General features: G+C 20.0%; 4 protein-coding genes across 4 annotated transcripts in view; 3 read left to right on the top strand and 1 right to left on the bottom strand.

Moving 5' to 3' along the window:
- Window positions 1–2,344, bottom strand: part of PF3D7_0619600 (conserved Plasmodium protein, unknown function) — a gene marked incomplete at both ends in the record, with an annotated part of 2,616 nt that extends 272 nt beyond the window's left edge. Inside the window, one exon of the mRNA XM_961088.1 lies at window positions 1–2,344. This exon is cut by the window's left edge and continues 272 nt beyond it. Within this exon, the coding sequence (XP_966181.1) occupies window positions 1–2,344 (2,344 nt within the window).
- Window positions 2,345–3,253: 909 nt separating this feature from the next.
- On the top strand, window positions 3,254–7,432 carry PF3D7_0619500 (acyl-CoA synthetase; the record flags this gene model as incomplete). Its single annotated transcript, XM_961087.1, has 1 exon — window positions 3,254–7,432. One exon carries the CDS (start codon window positions 3,254–3,256, stop codon window positions 7,430–7,432), a length of 4,179 nt encoding a protein of 1,392 aa, XP_966180.1.
- A 1,821-nt stretch (window positions 7,433–9,253) lies between these two features.
- PF3D7_0619400 (cell division cycle protein 48 homologue, putative) lies at window positions 9,254–11,879 on the top strand (the record flags this gene model as incomplete). The annotated part of the gene is made up of 2 exons (XM_961086.2): window positions 9,254–9,554; window positions 9,694–11,879. 2 exons carry the CDS (start codon window positions 9,254–9,256, stop codon window positions 11,877–11,879), a joined length of 2,487 nt encoding a protein of 828 aa, XP_966179.2.
- A 1,069-nt stretch (window positions 11,880–12,948) lies between these two features.
- Window positions 12,949–24,127, top strand: PF3D7_0619300 (conserved Plasmodium protein, unknown function; the record flags this gene model as incomplete). The annotated part of the gene is made up of 3 exons (XM_961085.2): window positions 12,949–23,451; window positions 23,608–23,694; window positions 23,861–24,127. The coding sequence occupies 3 exons, from the start codon at window positions 12,949–12,951 to the stop codon at window positions 24,125–24,127; spliced, it is 10,857 nt and encodes a 3,618-aa protein (XP_966178.2).
- Between the last annotated feature and the right edge of the window lie 549 nt (window positions 24,128–24,676).

The raw sequence follows: 24,676 nt of genomic DNA, 5'->3' as shown, positions 1-24,676 counted from the left end.
GTAAAAACGTGAGTAAGTCGTTTATATTTGGTTCGACATTTGGTATATTATTTATATATTGTATTTGTTCTTCTTTTGTTTGATTATATATTTTTTTTTTTTCTTGTATAATTAAATAATGATCAAGGTGACCATTCAATATATTGAATAAGGTTTGGATTATTTGATGTTCCATAATTTTTGTTTTTATAAAGCTTGCACACATAAAAGAAATATCACTAATATGAAGAGAGGAAGATATATTTGTATTTTCTTTAAATATATTTATAAACATATGAAAAGAATTTATATAAGATTTCAATATGTTCCATTTGATAAATGGTAAAGTCATCATATAACTAACGAGATAAAAATAATTTTTTAACAATTTATAAGCTATATATTGAAAATTATCATCATAATAATTATTTTCATCATATAATGTAAAATTATATGTATATTGTTGATTATATAATAATTCTAATATATTATATTGTTCATTTAATATTTTATTTGTTAATGTTTTAGGTTCATCATTATTTTTTTGTATTATATTTTCTTTAGATTCAAGATTGTTTGACTTTTTCTTTTTGTTGTTTATAAAATCATATATATCTTGTTCATTTAAATTCATACTTTTTATATAACTCATTAGAACGTCTTGTATACATTTATTTAATTTTTTATTATTATAATAACTTATTTTATTCATAAAGAGGATAAGTAAAATAAAATTTGTATGAATCATATATTTATTCATTATAAAATAATTTATAATAATATGAATAAAGTCTTTTATATAATGATTTTTTTCAGCTAACTCTTTATCATGAATAAATATAGTTAACAATTCTTTTATTTCAAAATTTTTTTTATCTATATAATTGTTATGGAAAATAAAATTACTATCATTATTATTGTTGTTGTTATTTTGGTAGGTAGTTATATTATTATGTACACTATTTTGAGAAATATACTTATGTGTACTTATATCTTTATTTATATTTTCTTCTTCTATATAATTCCTTATTTGTGTTAATAAAGCACTTTTTAATTTCAATCCCTCATATTTTCTTTCTCTTGATTTTATTTTTTGCCTTTCTTTTTTTGTATTTATAGTAATATATTTTACACTATCTTTTGATATTTTCTTTTCATAACTCTCCATATCTACATCGTCTAAGTTTTGTAATTCTAGCTCTGCATTATTTTCATCAATTTTTTCTAGGTAATCATTGTTTACATTTTCTATATTATTATTGGTTAATTTAGAGTTTTTTAATATGTTTTCTGTATGTACTACACCTTTATTAGTAACATTATTATGGTTTAATGTACATTTATAATTTGTATATTCACTACTACTACTACTACTACTATTATTATTATTATTATTATTATTATTATTATAATTTTTATTGTTCATTATATTATTACTACTATTATTAGTGTTGTTATTATTACTAGTATTATTTATAGTATTATTATTACTTTTATTAGTCACCACATTATTATCATTAGCTATATACGTATTTATTGTTTGCTTTGAATGTTCTGTAATATTATTTGATGAACTTTTAATTCTTTCTTTTCGGTTTACATAATTTACATCCATATTGATCAACTTAACTTTATATACAAGTGGTAAATTATTTATTGCTGTATGTAAATTATTATGAGGAGAAAAAAAGATATTGGAAATTTTATATGAAAAAAAATTGTCAAGCTTATAATAATAAATTTCAAAAACGTGAAGCATATAATGGATTATTTGTGTATCTTTATAATTAATTCTACATATTAAATAAAATAAAATAAATAAATCTTCATAACTAAAACAATAATTATTAAAATTTTGTAAAAGCTTTAAAAATTTAGATTTCTCATTATTATATATATAATATATACATAAGTGTATAAAATATTTACTACTACTATTTATATAATTACAAATATGATTATTTATCACATTTTTTAAATTATCATCAAATTTTTTATCACATATAATATCTTTTATTTCATTGTCTTCTTTTTCCAAATTAAAATTGCATTCATCTTTTTTATTTTTTAATAACTTGTCTGTATCTTCATTCATATTATTAATACATATAATATTATCCTTACTTACATTATTATTACTACTATTAATATTATCTTTCTTAACACTTTCATACTTTTCCTTTTTCTTATAATCTACAAGAAGTAAATGTTTTATATCTGGATGATCAATAATGTTGAAAATTTTTTCTTCAAAATAAAAATATTCATATATGCATTTATTCACCTGGGCTCTTTCATGATTAGTAAAGAAAAACCTCTTCTTTATATTCACCACGAAATTAAGAAGAAATCTTTTCCCTTTCATTTTATAAAAAAGAACAAACAAAAAAAAAAAAAAAAATTATTTACATTTTTATATATATTATCAACTTAATATATATATATATATATTATCATTTTATTAATTATATATAGTACACATTTCACAGATGGGCGTGGGGATAAAAAAATAAATAAATTATAGGATCGAATTATCTCCTATGGGTGGATCTAAAAAATGGAAATAATATATTCACAAAAAAATATGTATAAACATATATATATATATATATATATATATATATATCTTTATATGTTATATGTTTAAATAAATATATGCCTATCCAATTTGTTTATTTATTTTTATATAATCTCAAGTTACATATTTTAATTATGCTTAGGTTGGATAAAATTGAGGAAGATATATTTTTTTTTTCGCTTGAACAACTTAGATAATTAATGAATGCTTAAATGAAAAAAAAAAAATACATAAACTGTTTTATATATATATATAGAGAGAAAGAAATATTTTTACATATTGTAAAAATACTAAAAAGTGCACATTATTAATTTTTTTTTTTTTTTAAATCTTGAGAAAAGGAAATAATTACTAAATACCGTAGGAGGAATAAAGGAGGGAATATTTTCTATATAAAAAGGGGGAAAAAATTATATGTAATAATAAATATATATTAATAATAAAAAGATATTAAATATATATAAAATAATATATGGTATAAATTATACATTATAAAATACATATATATATATATATTTTTTTTTTTTTTTTTTTTTTTCCTTTTTCTCATCATATAAATAAAAATAATTTTAGGTATAATTATTTAGATAAGCATTTATAAAATAATAATTTTAAAAATATATTAATTTATACAAATAATAATAATTTTTATTATATAATACGCCACATACTTTGACTCTCTATTTTTTTTTAAAAATGAACCAAACAAATTCCTTAAAATCGTTTTTGAATATTGAAAATGTGAGTGACAGATTTGTAACGGATTTAAATACTTATAAGAAGCAATTTTCTTATAATGAATTATATGAAGAAATCGAAAAGTTTGTAAATTTTTTTGAAAGCATAAATATAAAAAGAGGAGATGAAATATCAATTATTTTATTTAATAGCATTGAATATATCATATCTTTTTTGAGTATTAATTTTAATCATAATATATGTTTACCACAAAACACGAATTTGAAAAAAGAGGAATATAAAAGATATTTAGTAAATAACTGTAAGTATATTATAATTCATGATTATGACGAAAATAATGAAGAATATTCAAGTATTAAAAATAAACATAGTTATTATAAAAATGTGTGTATTTATATAAAAGAGCTAGCTGAAGAATATGGTATTGGTTTAATTAAAATAAAGAAAAACAAAGAGAAACCTTATTTTACTTATTCATATATAAATAATGGAAGAAAGGAAGAATTACCAAATTTAAATAATGATTTGAAAAATGAAGAAAATAATATTAATAAAGAAGAAAAAAATATGTTGAATAGTGATATATGTCTTCATTTACATACGTCTGGAACTACAAGTAAAGTTAAAATAGTTCAGTTATCTAATACAAATATAAAAACTACAATAACCAATATAACCAATTCTTATAATATAAATAGAGATGATAATACTATTATTGTCATGCCTTTATTTCATGTACATGGATTAATTGGTGTGTTACTTCCTATAATATATTGTAAAGGTAATATTTTATTTCAATTAGGTCATTCTTTTAGTGCTTCCGAATTTTGGAATAATGTTGAAAATTATAATATAACTTACTTTTCAGCTATCCCAACCATACTTAAAATATTAATAATAAGATATGAAGAAGATTATTTAAGAAAAAACAAAATAAAAAAAAATAATGATGATGATCATGATGATGATGAAAATAATAAATGTCATAAAAATCCAATGAATGAAAAAGTAAAACATAAATTAAGATTTATTAGAACATCCAGTTCTAGTTTAGATGAAAATTTAGAAAAAGAAATCGAAGAAAAATTTGAAGTATCCGTTTTTCAAGCATATGGTATGACAGAAGCCTGTCATCAAGTTAGCTCAAATAAAATTATTATATCCTCATTATCATCACCAAATAATTTACAAATATGTAAGAAATTTAAAAGTGTAGGTATACCTAATGTAGGTGTTATTATATATAATGAAGAAAAAAAAAAAATATGTGATTATAATGAATTAGGTGAAATATGTATTAATGGAAAAAACGTTATGTGTGGATATAAAGAACTAAAAGATAATGATAATATATATATATATGCAAATACTGTAAAAGAAAGAAATGAATATATGATGAAAAATCCATTCTTAGAAATAGCTGAAAAAGTACCTTTCTTTAAAACAGGAGATATTGGTTATATTGATCAAGATAACTTCCTTTTTATATCAGGTCGTATTAAAGATATAATTAATCGAGGAGGAGAAAAAATTATACCAAATGAAATAGATGATGTTTTAAGAAATCACGATTTAGTTCAAGACTGTTTAACATTTTCTTGTAAAGATGACGTATATGGTGAAATTATAAATAGTGCAGTAATATTAGAAGAAAATAAAATATTATCATCATATAATGATGATTATAATAAGAATAATACGAATAATATTTATATTAATAAATCATCTCATGAACAGAAAAATATGTCATTAAGCCCATTTGATGAAAACTTATCTATTTATTTAAATTTAAAATATTATATGCTCAAAAAAGAATTAATAAATTATATGAAAAAATATATAGCAGATTTCAAAGTACCAAGGAATATCTATTTTGTTAATAATTTTCTAAAAACAGATACAGGTAAAATTTCTAGAAAAAAAGTATCAGAAAGTATTGAAGAATTAAAAAAAAAACAAATAAAAGTCTTTGATAATATTATACCCCTAATTTTTAAAAAATATGATATAAAATATATATATGGATTATATGGTATACCAATAAATAAAATAATATATAGTTTTATTAAAAATAATATATATTATATAAGTTTCAGAAATGAAATAAATGCTTCTATCAGTTGTAATTATATTAATTATTTTGATATAAATAATAAAGAAGAAAAAAATAAAATAGGAATTTTATTTACCTGCTCTGGTCCTGCATTTATTAATACATTAAGTGGTTTATATAATGCTAAAGTTAATAATTTACCTATGGTTTTAATATGTTTTGAAAATGTGAGAAATGAAAAGTTAACATTATTTGAAAAATATTGTAATTTTCAATATTTCCCACAATTAGACTTTTTAAATAAAACAAAAGAAATATGTAATCAAACATATCATGTAAATAATACTTTAGAATCCTTTTCAACTCAATTTTTTAATTGTATATATACATCACTTCAACATAAAGCACCTACATATTTAAATATTGATTATAAACTAATCGAGCAAACCATAACATTAGATAAAGCTATAGAGACATTACAATTATGTGATATATATGCACAAAAATGTTTAAATCCAAATCAGTTTAATAAATATACATTATTAAATAATGAACAAGAAAATCTTTTTACACAACTTTTGAATAAATTTTTACAAATATATAAAAACAACCAAAAATGTGTTATTTTTATGGGTATTAATTGTAATTATGGATATAAATATATTATCAAATTAGCAGAACTTTTAAAAATACCTATTTATACAAATACTATGGCAAAATCGTTTGTTAAAGAAAATTATTTATATAATATGAATTCATGTAAATCTTATTTATTTAATAATTTAGATTCATGTATTTGTATTGGATCAGTTTTTAATTTTTATTTTAATTTTGGAAACTTTCCAAATTGTCAAAAGAAAAATATGTTATGTATCGATTTGATAAACAATGCATATGACCACGACGATCAACACCACAACAACAATAATAATAATGATAATAATAATAATAATAAGGGTGATACGTTGGATGTATCTCATTATTTTTTTTCAGACTTATTTCATATATTGAAAAAATTATATTACTCAGTTAAAAATGTTATTCATATAGATGATATCGAAAATAAGAAAGAGTGGGTAAATATCCTGAATGAAATGAAAAAAACGAATTTTAATAAAATGTGTATTCAAATTAATAAATATTTTGAAGAGGAACAATTTACTATGGAACAAGCCATGCTAATTATAAGACATATATTAATTGATTACTATTTTTTAAAAAATGACATAGATGAAGAAAATAAAAAACATTTCCTCAATTATTTAAAACATGTGGATAAAATAAAAATAAGGGATTTTACAAATATGCAAAATGTACAGTATAATGACCTTATGGATAAAGAATTAGATATACCCGATGTAGATGAAGATATATTAAGTGATCATAATAATGATCACAATAATGATCATAATAGTGGCCATAATAATAATAACGACACACATATACATCAATATCAAGACTATTCTTATAATGTGTATGAAAAGAAAGATATCATTCCAAAAAGAAAAAAAAAAGAACTTTATTTTTTAAAAAAACAAATAAAAAATAGAATTATTATAACCAATGAAGGGTCCATAACTCTAAATTTAGGAATTTTATATTTACCTAAATTTGGACCATATAGTTATGTTATACCTCAAATTAATGGTATGATGGGAGTATCAATGAATGCAAGTATAAGTGCCGCATTAGATAATCCAAATAATATAATATTTTCCATATTAGGAGATTCATCTTTTGGTTTTACATCCAACGAAATTGAAACAATTTGCCGATTAAAATTAAAAATTGTTTTTATCATTTTTAATAATAATGGTATATATGGAAATAGAGATATTCCAAGAGAACAAAATGAAACGAATACCTGTATTAAGGAAAAGCACCAAACAAATAACCCATCTTATTATTTGAACAATCCATCTTCTTTATACTTTTTTAGTAAATATGAAAATTATGTAATTGCTCATGGAGGTTATGGATGTTATATTGATAACAGAAAAGATTTTATTAAACAAATGAAATATGTAACAAGTCAAGACTTTGATCATTATCCTGCCTTATTAAATGTAATTATTGAAGATAGTGGATTCGTAAATTTTGATGTAGACAAATTTGTGAAGTAATATATTACGTATGCACAAATTATGTACTTATATATATATATATATATATATGATATTGTTTTTATTTATTATTTTTTTAATTCGTACATGTTCCTTTTCTACTTTATTATTTTAAATTTTGTTATAACACATATTTTTTAAATATTATTATTATTATTATTATATATATATATATATATATATATATTTATTTATTTATTTTATTTTATTTTATTTTATTTTATTTTTTTTTTATTATTGTTAATTGCTCTTTATTTGTATAAATTAGCATTGTTCAATGTAATTAATATAAATTTAAAAAATAAAAAAAAAACATATAATATTCAGAATTTTTTTTTAATAATAAAAAGGAGTACACTAATATACTATAAAGGGGATATATATCTCCTTTTTTCTTTTTTTTTTTAATTTTATTTATATTTTTTTTAACATACAAAATATAAATTACAAAGATGAACAAAGCATGATGCAAAATAAATATACAATTATAAAAATACATTTATTCATTAGGTTTTATTTTTTAAACAAATTGTCTTCATACATTTATGTAACGTATAAAAAAGAAAAAAAATTAATAAAATAAAATTATAAAAAAGCAGAATTATTAATAAATAATATATAAATATGTATTAATACAAATTGTATAATATGAATTATATGCATTATATATTTTTTAAATTATCTTAACTTGAAAATACTATGAATACAAGTATGTATTATATATATATATATATATATATAACATATATAATATTTTTTATTTTATTTAATTTTTTGATTTTTTTTATTATTTCCTATGAACAATATTGTTTTTCATTAATTAATATCTTAAAAATAAATTTCCCTATTTACATATTTCATTAAAAAAAATATATATTTATGGAAAATACAATTACACTAAATATATAAGAAATATAAGTATTTCATAAAAAAAATTTTAAATCGTAGTTCTTATTTTTGAATAAACACATCATTTACAAATTTTAAAATGAAAAATTTAATATTATTGAATATATTAGTACACTAAATAGATATTTGATAATATTATGTGCATGAAAATTTATGGTTTTTTCTTATTTTTCTTATTTTTATTTTTTTTTTTTATAAATACAATATGAATAATATGTACAATTTTATTAGCATATAATATTATATGTATATGAATAATAATTATTTTATATATTATTTTTTCCCCTATAAATATATTATATAATATACTAAATATAAATAATATATATTTCTTTTTTTTTTTTTTTTTTTTTTTTTTTTCTTTTTTTATCAAATTTATATATTTTCTAAATAAATGATATTTTTTTTTTAAGAGTTTTATATTTTTTCAATTTTTTTTTTACATAATAAAATTTAACTTTATAAAACTTATTTATATATATATAATATATATAATATATATGTATACATATATATTACTATAATTAATTTTTTTTTTTTTTTTTTTTGGATTATATATATATTATATTAAGGTTAAGTATAAAAGTATTTTGGAGCATTTACACAATAAATGGGAAAAATAAAATAAAACAAAATATTAAAGAAACGAAAAACAAGAAAACAATTTTTTTTTTTTCATTTATTTACATTATATATATATATATATATATATATAACACTTTGTATATATTTTTTATACTTTACCATTTGTGTACAAATTATAATAAGTACGTTCGTTATTATATTTATGTAAATTTTTCTTGTGTTATATAACTTAGATTTATATATATTAACAGCATATTAAATAAATAAATAAATATATATATATATATATATACTTATATATGTTTGATTAATTTTTTATGAAACATAATGGAAGATAATACAGATAAAAAGGCTTTGGTTGATGAAAATAATGGCGAAAATAAAGTTCCAAAGAAAAAAAACTTAAGCAGGCTTATAGTTGAAGAAGCAACAAATGATGATAATTCTGTTGTTGCATTAAATACGAAAAGAATGGAAGAGTTAAATTTTTTTAGAGGTGACACTATAATAATTAAAGGAAAGAAACGACACTCTACCATTTGTATTATATTGAATGACAATGATTTAGATGAAGGAAAAATAAGAATAAATAAGGTTGCAAGAAAAAACTTGAGAGTTTGTTTAGGAGGTAATAATATAAATGATGAAAATATTGTAAATTTATATATAAAGTGATACTATATATATATATATATATATATATATATATATATATTTATGTATGTATGTATGTGTTTTATAAATATTTATTTATTTTATCTTTTCAGATGTTGTTTATGTAAAGTCATGCCCAGAAATTCCTTACGGAAAAAAAATTCAGGTGTTACCCATAGATGATACTATCGAAGGATTAGCAAAAGATACTTTATTTGAAATATTTTTAAAACCATACTTTAATGAATCTTATAGACCAGTTAAAAAAGGAGATTTATTTTTAGTAAGAGGTGGTTTCATGTCCGTTGAATTTAAAGTTGTTGAAGTAGACCCTGATGATTTTTGTATTGTTTCACCTGATACAGTTATTTATTATGAAGGTGATCCAATAAAAAGAGATGATGAAGAAAAATTAGATGAAATTGGTTATGATGATATTGGAGGCTGTAAGAAACAGCTAGCTCAAATAAGAGAAATGATTGAATTACCATTAAGACATCCTGGTTTATTCAAAACATTAGGAGTGAAACCACCAAGAGGTGTATTATTATATGGACCTCCAGGTAGTGGTAAGACGTGTATAGCTAGAGCTGTTGCTAATGAAACAGGTGCATTTTTCTTTTTAATAAATGGACCAGAAGTTATGAGTAAAATGGCAGGAGAAGCTGAAGCAAATTTGAGAAGAGCATTTGAAGAAGCAGAAAAGAATTCACCTGCTATTATTTTTATTGATGAAATTGATTCTATTGCTCCAAAAAGAGAAAAGACTAATGGAGAAGTAGAAAGAAGAGTTGTTTCACAATTGCTTACATTAATGGATGGTATAAAAAGTAGAGGTCAAGTTGTTGTTATTGCAGCAACTAATAGACAAAATTCAATTGATCCAGCTTTGAGAAGATTTGGAAGATTTGATAGAGAAATTGATATTGGTGTACCTGATGATAATGGTAGATTTGAAATTCTTAGAATTCATACAAAAAATATGAAATTATCACCTGATGTGAAATTAGAAGAATTAGCTAGTAACACACATGGTTTTGTTGGTGCTGATTTAGCTCAATTATGTACAGAAGCTGCCTTGACTTGTATTAGAGAAAAAATGGATGTGATTGATTTAGAAGATGAAATTATAGACAAAGAAGTTTTAGAAAGTATGTGTGTAACACAGGATCATTTTAATATGGCATTAGGTACATGTAATCCATCTTCATTAAGAGAAACTGTTGTAGAAGTTCCAAATGTGAAATGGGATGATATTGGTGGTTTAGATGAAGTTAAAAGTACATTAAGAGAAATGATATTATATCCTATTGATCATCCAGATAAATTTGAAAAGTTTGGAATGTCTCCATCAAGAGGAGTATTATTTTATGGACCTCCAGGTTGTGGTAAAACTTTACTAGCCAAAGCTGTGGCATCAGAATGTTCAGCTAATTTTGTATCTATTAAAGGTCCAGAATTATTAACAATGTGGTTTGGTGAATCTGAAGCAAATGTTAGAGAAGTTTTTGATAAAGCAAGAGCAGCTGCTCCATGTGTTTTATTTTTTGATGAATTAGATTCTATTGGAACACAAAGAGGATCCAGTTTAGGTGATGGAAGTGGTGCAGGAGATCGTGTTATGAATCAATTATTAACAGAAATTGATGGTGTGGGCCCTAAAAAGAATTTATTCTTTATCGGTGCAACTAATAGACCTGAATTATTGGATGAAGCTTTATTAAGACCTGGAAGATTAGATCAATTGATATATATCCCATTACCAGATTTAGGTGCAAGAATTTCTATTTTAACAGCTATTCTAAGAAAATGTCCAGTTGCTGAAAATGTACCAATTGACTTCTTGGCTCAAAAAACAGCTGGTTTTAGTGGTGCTGATTTAGCAGAATTATGTCAGAGAGCAGCACGAGCAGCTATAAGAGATGCCATAGATGCAGAAGAAATGAATAAGAAATCTAAATTAGAATTAAGTAACAAAAAAGAAAATGAACAAAATGAAACAAATGAAAATGATGTACATAATAAAACAGAACAACAAGCCAATGACCAACAAAAGAATGATGATGATAATATAAAATATGAAATTACAAGACATCATTTTAAGGAAGGATTGGCTGGAGCAAGAAGAAGTGTTTCCCAGGCTGATTTAATTAAATATGATAACTTTAGAATAAAATTTGATCCTTTATATAAAACCAAAACAGGTGGAACAGGTGATGATTTTATTATTGATTGGCCTGATGAGGACAATAATGACGATACACCTGCATATGTTGTAGATGAAGATTTGTATTCATAAATTTATCTTTCACATTAATATGATATATAAGTAAATGAAAAAAAAAAAAAAATATATATTTATATATATATATATATATATATATATATATATATATTTAATATATCATAATAATTTATGTTTAATAATATTCATCTTTCCCCTCGTCCCAGTTTTTTCTTTTTCTTTTTCTTTTTTTTTTTATATTTTCCAATTTTTTTTTATATTTATTCCTATTTTTTCTTAATTAAGAAAATAAAAAAGTATATATACCTTATATTTATATATATATCTATATACATATACACATATTTTTATCTACATAGAAATATATTTTCTTTTTACAAATTAAACTCATTAACATTTAAATATTTATTTAAATTGATCGTGTATAATCTGTAACTTTTTAATAAGCATAATTATATGAATACTTACGTATTAAAAAATTTTTTTTTTTTTTTTTTTTTTTTTTTTCTTGTCCATTTTTTAAAGTATATATATTATTCACATAAATATGATATTTTAAATTGAGTGGAAAGAAAGACATCAACTTAAAATGTTTTAAATGTATACAATAATTAAGAGTTTAAAAATTGAGTTATTTGATTTTTTCATACAATATAATTAATCAAAAAAGAAAAGATAAATTTTTAATTTTTTTTATATTTTTTATTTTATTTATTTACTATTTATTTTTTTTATTTTTTTGTAAATTTATAATTCTATATATTATAATAATTTCTCAAAAATAAATCGTCCTTTCCATATATATATATATATAAGTGCAATTTGTTTAATATAGAATAAAAATAGTATGTCTTATATCAACTTGAAACGTATAAAAAACATAATTTTTACCTTTCTTATTATACTCATATGTTTTATAAAATATAGCTGTTTATAATAAAAATATACATAAATTTATATAATAATTAAAAATAAAAATATGTCTTATTTATTTATACCTGTAAAACATTTAAAAAAAAAAAACATTAATAAATTATATATTAAATGTTATATTTTTCAATCCCTCCCCCCCTTTTTTTTTTTTTTTTTTTTTCTTATGTGATAAAGGAAAAAAAAAAGAAAAATGAAATCCACAAATAACGTCTTAGCAACTAATGAAAAGTCATACAACAATGTAGACTTTGTTAAGAATAAAATTAAAACATACAATTTGAATAATGAAAACAAGAAGAATAAAAATTATTTGCCGATAGTTAAATATAAAAATACTTCTGAAAAAACAAAAAATGTAGACAATTGTATGACAACAAAATCTTTGAATAATTTAAAAAATAAAAATGATATTATAAGAACTGGAAAATATGCGAATGAAAAAATTAAAGTGAGTGAACAAATTAATGTTAATGAAAAAATTAAAGTGAATGAAAATTTAAAACATTTAAAAAATAGAATACCTTTGTTAAAAACTAATATTCTCCGAACAAATGAAACAAATAAATCAATGAATACATTTAAATACAAATCAAATATTGAAAGAAAAGAAAACGGTGAAGAAGGGGATATAATAAAAGATTTAAATATATATAATGATGCAAATAAATGTATGGAAAAAAATAACTCACCAAAAAATGAGATTGAGAAAAATAAAATTGAAAAATTAACTAATATTAATAATATTACTAATGATATAAATAATAATATCATTTTAGAAGAATTATCAAATAGAAATAAAGAAAAAACTATTTATATAAATAATGGCCCAATGAAGAAAGACACGAAATGTATTTCACAAATAAAAAGAACTTCAATTAATATTAATAACAAAGATTATACATGTAATATTTCTAAACCCCTCATAAGACGAAGTATTACTTTTATGAACACGGGCAAAAATATACACCTGAATAAAAGCACATCATCAATAAATAATAATGAAAATGTATTAAACAACAAAAAAATAAATGACAGAATGTATATTCAAAATAAGGCATATATCCCACAAAATTCTCTCATCAAAAATAAAATAGAGAGTAGTAATAAAATAAATAATATTAATACTATGAATACAATGAGTAGTATTAACAATAATAATAATAATAATAATAATAGAAATTCCATTATGTTAGTGAAAGATATAAATAATAATAACATAAAAAGTTTGACAAAAGATAAATATAATAAAATAATAACACCTATATCTCCTGTAGGTATAAACAAAAAACAAACCTACAAAGTTTCTAATATAATAGAAAATACAATATCTCCTATACTTATTCCAAATTATAAAAAAATAAAAATATTAAAACCAACAAAAATAATCAATCCTTTGTCTAATGATACATTTCATAATAATTTAAAAAAAAAACTAATCAATACTATAATGAATCCTCCTGCCCCAAAAAAAATAATAAAAAAAGACATAAATGACATATATATAAACAAAAAAAAAATAAATAATATAGATTTTAAAAAAATAAATGTTCCAATAAATAAAAGAATTACTACTATTATAAATAAGAACGAACATGATAACATTATTATATCTAAACAGTTAACTCATAAAAAAAATTTTATCGAAATAAATAAACAGCCATTATTAAGGAGACACTCCACAGCTATTTTAAATCATAACATTTCTAATTTAAAAACAAAAATAAGTAATGTCAAAGATAAAAATGATAAAATATATTTAAATAAGGGAAATATAACATATAAAGATAATAATACACATAATAATCATGATAAAGAAAAAATTATAAAATATCTTCCTATAAATAACATACAGAATGAACAAGAAACAAATATAATCCCTTCAAATGTTTTAATTAATCAAAATGTATGGACTCCAAAAATTATGATAATAAAAAAGGATAACAATGAAAAAAATGCAAATGTGGAAAACGAAATTGACAATGATAATAATAAAAAAAATGACAATAATGATAATAATAAAAAAAATGACAATAATGATAATAATAAAAAAAATGACAATAATGATGATAATAATAAAAAAAATGACAATAATGATAATAATAATAATAATAATAATCAAACTTGTGTAGAAAAAAGTAACAAAATCAATGCTCTCTTTAATATACCCAAAAGATTAAGTAGTTTGATTTATCCTAAAATCAAAAAAAACTTCATAGCAAAGATTAATAGAAATTTGAACCAGACTGATAAAAAAAATGATGATAAAAATATTGATGAAAAAGTAAATGAATCACTTGAAAAGAAAATAAATGAACCAATAAATGAAATATTAGTTGAAACTAAAAATCAAATATTGAATGACCTACAAAATAATCAGGGGGAATTAAATTATAGGACAAATAAATTAACCAATGATAACACACCCTCAGAATATCTTGAAAATATAAATAAGGAAAAATACATCTTAAAAGAAGATATAGAATGTCATAATAAATATATTGCTCATACAAATATTATGGAAAAAAAGGATAATAAACTAAATCATGTAAGTGATAAAAATATTACATATAATGACAAAATAAAAGATACCAATGAAACTAGCGTAAGTTTAAAATTAAAGGAAATAACATCCAATGATTTATTATGTGAATATCGTGAAGAAGTTCTAAAAAAGTTTAATAATGAATATATAAATGAAGAAAAGAATGAAATTATTAATGAAATATATCCTAAACGATTATCTTACGATAATAATAAAACGTACTCTTCAAGTTGTTATAATAATACCAAACAAAAAGAACCAGAAATGATACATAAAATGAATAAAAATATTTGCAGTTATGAAGAAATTTCAACTTATGAAAAAACAAAATATATATATCCTAATGAAACACAGGAAAGTATAAATTGTGATATAACAAATATATCGAAAGATAATTATCAACCTGATCACAATGATAAAGGGTATAAAACGAATAATTTAAATATTAATCAGAAAGGTAATCATAATGAGGAAATATTACATAAGGAAATATCACATGGGGAAATATCACATAAGGAAATATCACATAATGATGAAATATCACCTATTGATAAAATATACCACAATGATGAAATATCTTATCATGATGGTGTTAATATGAACACATGTGAACAAAATAATAATATCAAATTGAGAGAAAAACAAAAAGAACAAATTGAAAAATATGATCAAACGATTAAATATATAATTGATAAAAATGATGATGAAATAAAAAACTTATTTGTCAATAATAATAATGATGGGGAAATTATTTTTGATAATAAAAATATACAAGATATATCAGAGGATTTTATAAAAAATGAAAAAATTAATAAAATTTATATATCTAATAATTGTATTAACATGTATGAGGAAGAAGAAAAAAATGGAGAAACTATTACAAAAATTCTGAATGAAAAATTAAATAATATAAAAACAAATCAAATAATTGAACATAAAGATAAAAACAAAATAGAACATAACACAAAAGGAGTTTTGCAAAAAAAAACACATGATACATTACAAGGAAAACATACCTTTTATAATATAAATAATGAAATAAATAAAAAAAATCCATTGGAAGATGATCCATTAAATAAAAAAGGAGATATTACATTTTTTTGTGATCTTAATAAGAATTACAATAAAGACACTATTCACAAATCAAATGAAAATACACACACTAATATAAAACATCAAATGATTGAGGATACAAGGGAAGTGAAAAAGGTCGAAGTAGACGAAACTTTAACTTATCATAAAATAATAGATGACAAAAATGAAAACTATTATGAACAAAACATAACGGATAAAATAGAAATATACAATAAACAAAAAGGAGATGATAAAATTAAGAAAAAAAAAAATGAGGAACAAAAAATGTTGCAAAATATAGAAGAACATAAGAAAGAACAGTTAACAAACAGAACAAAGGGTGCAGAAAAAAAATACGCCTGTATAAATTTTATAGAGTTAAATAAAAATATATGTAAAATATTAAATTCGAAGAATTACAAAGCAGAATGGAACAAAAATAAAAAAAATAAAGGTGAAATGATAAAAGAAAATGAAAAGAATCAACCACATTCATATCGACATTTACATATACGTACACATAAAAATACACATAAATATACACATAAATATACACATACACATAATAAACATTCATACCTACGTTCATATCCACATCCACTTGATATATATTACAAAATGTATATAAAAAAAAGAAGAAAAAGTAACAAACGTGAAGATTATTCAAGTAGGGAACAAAATAATATTCTTTTAAGAAATCAAAAGCAGAAAAAAACAAAAAATAATTGCATTATTCATGAACCATATGAAAATAAGAATGAGAAACATTTATCTCTTATTTTAAAAAAAAATATAAATATAATAAATAATAATAATATGATAAAAAAATTATTGCAGAGAAAAAAGATATCAAATAATAATAAACTGTATAATTATTATTCACAATTTTTTCAAAGTTATAATCTCAGTATAACTAGGTTTATGAGAAAAAATCAAAAAAATTATGAGCAAGAAAAAAAAAAGAAAAAAAAAAATTTACATGTAATATTATTCCCTTTACATAAAAACAACAAAACAAATGATCTTAAGTTAAATAATATAATAGAATTAAACAAGGAACAAAATATTCAAACGAAAAAGGGGAACATTCCTCATTTTAAGAATATACAAAATAATAATTTTGATAAAAAAACAAGAAAACAAAAAAAAAAAAAAAAAAAAATTACATTTATACATGATAAATTAGAACGAAAAGGATGTATTATCCAACCAGAAGATAAAATGAATAAAGATTTACATAATAATAATTCTGATGAAAGTGAAGAAAAAGAAAATAATCATATGAAGATGGGGAAAAATACAGATATGATAAAAGAATATTATTCACTGAGTAACGAAGAAATATTACTTGATAATATGTCAAATAAGAATATTAATAAATTGAAAGAGAAAAATGGATATATTATAGAAATGGAAAATCAGATGAAAAATAAAGAAGAAAAAAAAATCAACATTGTAAATAATGAAAAATTCCAGATGGATGATGATAATGAAAAAAATAATAGTAATAATAATAATAATAATAATAATAATATTGGAAATGATATAAAGATAGATGTTGAAAAATATTTAGAAGAAAATAAAAACCTTTTTTTTTATGAACATGAATGGATAAATATTATATTACAAATAATAAATAAGGATAATTTTTATTTGGCAGAAGAATTAATGATTTTAATATTTCAAAAAGAAGAAAAATTGTACAAAAATTTTATAGAAGAAAGAAATAAAAATATAAAAGGAAATAATGGATACAAATATAATACAACATGTGATAATATAAATATGTGTACATATGATAATATAAATATGTGTACATATAACAATAATAATCATAATAGTATTAATAATATAGAAAATATAAACCATCAAAATGATAATAATAACATTTCATCAAGTGATAATAAAACGGAGGAACCTATAAAACTATCCAATTTTATGCAACAAATATTTAATTATTGTCCTATTGAATGGCCCTTATTAGATATTAGTATCTTAATAATAGTATGTCAAGTAGTTTGTTATATTTTTAATTTGAATAAATATCATATGTTTACCGATTGTTGTATATTGTTTGAAAAATATTGTATTGGTATATTATTAAACTCTTCTCTTATTAGTTCAAATAAAAATAGAAATACTATCCTTATGTTTGAACATGATTTTTTTTATAAATTTATTGTCTCACATAATTATAAAAAACCAACCATTGATGTAATAAAATATCACAAGAATTATTTAAAGAGTGATAATTTTATAGAAGAAAAAACTATACTAGATGTCATTTTTCTTGCTCTAGCATATTATATAACGGTTAGTCATAATCTAAATGAATATATACAAAGAAATAATATCATATCATATATAAATTTATTGAATAAAAATGTTCCCAATGATATTAGATCACAAGGAATAGAAGAAAATTTGACTACACCACAAAAAAAAAAAAGAAAACATATAAGTAATATTTTGAATATACATAAAAATATAGGTACACAAAAAAATTCAACAATAAATAATAAAAGAAAAAGTCATAAAAATAACAGTAACAATAATAATAATAATAGTAATAATTTTTATCTTGATATGCATATATTTACACATAATAATAATTTTTCTCCTTATTCCAACCAAAATATTAATATATATAAAAATGTTCCTGATAAAAAATATAAAACATATAGACATTCCTCATATGGTAGATACGTGCACAATTTGAAAAAAAAAAATTATAATTATTCCATTATGAAACATAGATACTCAGAATTTTTGCCAATATCAAAAAAGCAATCCTTTTTACATTCAAAACTAAAAAGAACTAAGACCTATGAAAAAAATTTAAAAAAAAGACTCAGCATATTAAGGACGACAAAATGTATTAAAAAAATAAATAGTAAAGATTATCCAAATAAATATATTATCAAAGAGAATAATGAAATTCAGGAGGAAACAAAATGGATGGACGGCAAAAATTATTATGATAAAGAAAATAACGATAATATATATGATAATGAACAAAAGGAAAATATACATTTGAATGATACAACTCCATTAATGATTAGCCAAAATAATATTACAAATTTAGTGTTATCAAAAAATAGCAAAATGGATATAATTATAAAATATCAAACAAAAACGAATTTTGAGAAATTATTGTGTCTTATAATAATAGAAATTTTTAATTTAATTTATGATAATAGACAATATTCAGTTGAAAATATTCTGATAATTAGAAAATTCTTCCGGGTATTTCTTAATTTTGCTCAGAAGAAATTTCTATCTTTATCGTTAAAGAGACATTTGAACAGGAACATGTGTGATGTGAAAGAAAAAGGTAATATTTGTAGTAATGAAGATAACATGAGTGTGCTTAAAAATAATATTTACAGCAATGCAGATAACATGAGTGTGCATAAAAATAATATCTGTAACCATGAAGATAACATGAGTGTGCATAAAAATAATATTTGCAGCAATGAAGATAACATGAGTGTGCATAAAAATAATATCTGCAACCATGATGATAATATACGTAACATATATAATATGAATAATTTAAAATGTGGAGACACAAACATATCATCGTATGAGAGAAGAGAAAGCAAAGAATTGATACAGTCACCAAATAATATCTATGAAAATTATTACAATATATGGATATGGGTTGAACGTATATTTTCAGAAAATTTTTATGAAATAAACAGTATGTTATATAATTTGAATAGTTGTAATAATAATAGTAATAATTCAAGAAATGAAGATATCAATATTAATTATGAAAAAATAGAGTTAATCAGTCAAAATATTAAACGTTTTTCAAATGTACAAAAGAGAAATTGTTTTGTCTTAAAATATTATTGGAGCATTTTTGGAATTAAAGAAGGATATACTGAAAATAATAGAAGAAGGGAAAATTATATGGATAATAAAATTGATTTTACAGATAATACATATATTAATGATATATATTCATATATAAATCAATGGGATGATAAAAAAAATTCATCAGATATTAATTCTTTATTATCATATTGTTATTTTCCAAAATATTTTTCTCTTAAACATGAAAATAATTTGAAAAATAAAATATTTGTGAAATTAGAAAAAAAAGATTTTTTATATGATACTCTTACATTATATTATTTATCTTCCATAGAATGTATATGTAAAGTATTTGTTGCCATTGAAGATATTCCATCATTTTTACATTTACAAGATGAACCTAATATTGTAAATAAATTGTTCTTAAAAGAAAATTATAATATTAATGAATCACCTTATTTAAATAGATCATATGAAAATAATATAGAAAGCATGAATAGTTTGCTTTTAGTTAATGAACATAATGATGAGTTAAATGAAGAAAAGGATTGTACTTATTGGATAAAAATATTAAAAAAGAAACTGAAAATATATGATATACAATGGCATGAAGAATATGAAAAGAAATATTTAAATTTAGTTATTTATATGAAATTAATGAAACAAAAATTTAAAGAAAATCATATTTTTAATAAAATTATGAAATATAATATTTCATCTATATGGTTAAATAAAAGTCAAATATATTTACAATATATTCAAATAACAATTAATTGTAAATTTTATTTGCATTGTTCCTATAATACTATTTATTTGTTTATCAAAAAAAATTATATATTTGTTATACGAATGATACAACATTATGTCAATGAAAAAAGAATAGCTCTTCATGTAAATAATAAAAAAAATAATAATAATAAAAAGGATAATATTAATAATAATAATAATAATAATAATAATAATCATTATTATCTTAACGAATTACTTATGTCATCACATAATAACCATATTCATAATGATAATGCTGATGTGCCTACACAAGTTGACGACAATTTTATATTTATGGCATGGGAAATTGCAAACTTCTATTTCTCTATCCTTTACTATAAATTAGACTTAAAAACCATTTTGACTGAATTGTTCAAATGGATAAAATTATTTGAAAATTATCCCAACAAACGTTTTTTTCGTATATTAAAGTTCAGATGTATATCATATGTTATACATATATTAATATTTATGAATAAATATAAATATGCAGAAAGGATAGTTAAAAGTGTCTTTCGCTTTAATATAAGGAAAAAGAGGAAACTTTATCAAAATGATATAATACAAAATAAAGAAATAATAAAAGGAAGTTATGAAAATGATAAAAATGGTAAAAATTATGAAAATGGTAAAAATTATGAAAATGGTATAAATGATAAAAATGATGAAAATAATAAAAATGATAAAAATGATGAAAATTCATTTTATATATACAATAAAGAGAACATTAATAATAGTTGTAATGTAACAAGACATAAAGATATATCACAGGGATGTAAAATGAAAAAGGACCAAAACATAAATGGTTATAATATCAATATGACCAATCAAGAAATTCAGCCCATTCAAAATGTAATCTCCCCCAACAAATATGAAGAAAGTATCAACAATAATAATAATAATAATGATATGATGAAGTGCTATACAAACATACAAAAATTTAACAGTAGACATTATTTTAAAAGGAGAAGAAACAAAAATACAAACTGTCATATTATGAACAAGTGTTATTTATACCATAGGTGGATTAACTTCTTGATGAAAAAATATAACAAAATCATAATTTATTTATTAAATAAGAAAAATATCGTAAAACTTATATTATTTAACAATAGAAATGTACATGTTCTTATGAGAAAAAAAAAAGAAAGAATTCTTATAAAGGAAGTTAGTTTCAAAATGAATTCTTTACAAAAACTTTTATTATTACTTTATAAATTATCTATAAAATTATATAAATCATATTATTATCATGCATCTATCTTGCATTATCATACATCACAACAAATATTTGAAGTTTCCAAATATTTAAATATTAAAATTAAAAAAAATCATAAAAAAAAAATTAAAAAAAAAAAAATTATAAATAATAATAATATAAATAACAATATATATAATCATTGTAATATGGTTACACCACAATTTAATTATAACTATCAAATGAACAATACACAATTTTTTCTAATGGATAATTTATTTTCTCATTCTCTCAATTCACCTAATAATATAATTAATAATAATTATTATTCCAATCAACCCCTTAATAAATCACAAGATAATGATCCGAATTTTTTCTCTCCATTTAAATTACAACAATCTCCTAAAGTGTCTATAAATAAAACAGATAAATCTTATAGATCTCATACCAAAAATAATGACGACATGTTTTATTTACATGCTCTTATCCTTAGTATACAAATTCAGTATACTTTATCCATTTGTATTATTATTTGCTCCGATTTATTTAATTTTCCAAATAAAATAAAGAAACTCCAAAAGTTCAAAATTAAAAATAAACAACATATATTAAAGGATAAATACAATAATATGACTTTTATGTCTTGCTTCTTTAATCATAAAATTTTGTCAAAACATTGCCGAATATTAAATGGTCACAAATTTGATCAATTTCTTAAAAGAAAAAAGAAAAGCAAAAATAAAGATAAACATACAAAAAAAAATTATTTGAACAAAAATATAAAAAATAAAGAACTCGATTATTATAATAGCAGTATGAATAATACACCTATAAATTATAAACAACATGATACATTTCAATTTACAAATTTATATAATAGGAAATATAAAAAAAGAAAAATTATGAATAACATTAATTATATATCATCACAAAAAAAAATCAAAGAATATAATTATAACAATATATTATTACATATTAAGGATAATAAATTAAAAAAAATTTATAATAAATTCTTACATAAAAATAAACAAAGAGATTATAATTCCGACAGTATTCTTATGTACCATTATTCTTCTGATGAATGTGATAAACATATTTTAAGTGATTCATATAAAGATAAATACAAAACATATACAAAATTACTCTCTAAAAAAAAAAAAAAGAAAAAAAAAAAAAAAAATATATTACAAGTTAAAAAGAATAAGAAGAAAAATAATTATCATATTATAATAAAAATATCTACGTGGTTGAGTAAAAATTCTGCTTCCCAATTGATATGGATAGCTCAAGTATATTCAACAAGGAATACATACATATATATATATATATATATATATATATATATTTATTTATATTTATTTATTTATATTTATTTATATACATGTGTGTATCATCATTTTTTGCACATATGTTTATAATTTTAAAATGTTCGAATATTTTTACAGAAGCTATTTAAGATGTATGTCCCGGAATTGTTGTGCGTAGTCTTGGCTCTTCAAACAAATATGTTTATGAATAAAAATATATTACCAGTAAAAATACATACATATATATATATATCAATTTTATATTATTTTAAAACCTATGTACATATATATAAACGTTTTTATTTTCTATCATTTATGTGATTCAAAAATTGGCATAATAATAATGATATATATATATATATATTCTCTTTTTTTTTGTCCTTTTTTTTAGAATATTAAAAGAATCGACAAGATACTAAGCTTATGTTCCGATAATCCTCAACTGGTTTATTTCTCTTTGGAATCCTTAAACGGTTATAGGAACAAACAGAACTTGAGAAAATACAAACATTATTTTGAATTATATAAAAAGTATAAGAAAATATTTTTGGATAAGAAGAAAGACATTAATAATTCGATGGAAATGCTGCATGAATTATGTCAATATTTTTTTGTTTCAAAAAAAAAAAGAAAAAAAAAAAAAAAAGAAAAAAAATAGAAAAAAAAATATATAAAATATAGAAAAATGAATATTTTTCTAAATAAATATTTATAGACATATATAACATACAAACATATATAATTATATATATATATATATATATTTATTTATTTATTTTGTTTATTATTTATTTCATTTTTTTTTTTTTTTTTTTCTTTTTTTCCCCCTGTGCGTTTTCATTCCTAATATATACTTTGCAATCAATATATTTCTTATTTATTTATGAAAAAAAAACATAAATAATTTTTTTGTTTTAAAAATATTAAAGAAGCAAATTTTATTTAATATAAAACATATATATATATATATATATATATATATTTTTAATTTGGTTTATAAAAGATATTTGTAACAGATGTAACCTTAAAAAAAAGATAATTAAGAGACAATAAAAAAAAAAAAAAAATAAATAAATAAATAAATAAAACCGTAAAAAATAAAATAAAATAATATATTTTAATAACAAAATAATAATGAATTAAAAACAAAAATTATCCATATTTTTAAATTTCAAAATGATTTTTAAAAAATATTTAAAAAAAGAAA

This window comes from Plasmodium falciparum, assembly GCF_000002765.6.
Source record: "Plasmodium falciparum 3D7 genome assembly, chromosome: 6".
Classification (NCBI taxonomy): domain Eukaryota; phylum Apicomplexa; class Aconoidasida; order Haemosporida; family Plasmodiidae; genus Plasmodium; species Plasmodium falciparum.
The sequence above is the reverse complement of the archived record's forward strand: the minus strand, read 5'-3'. Positions and strand labels throughout refer to the sequence as shown.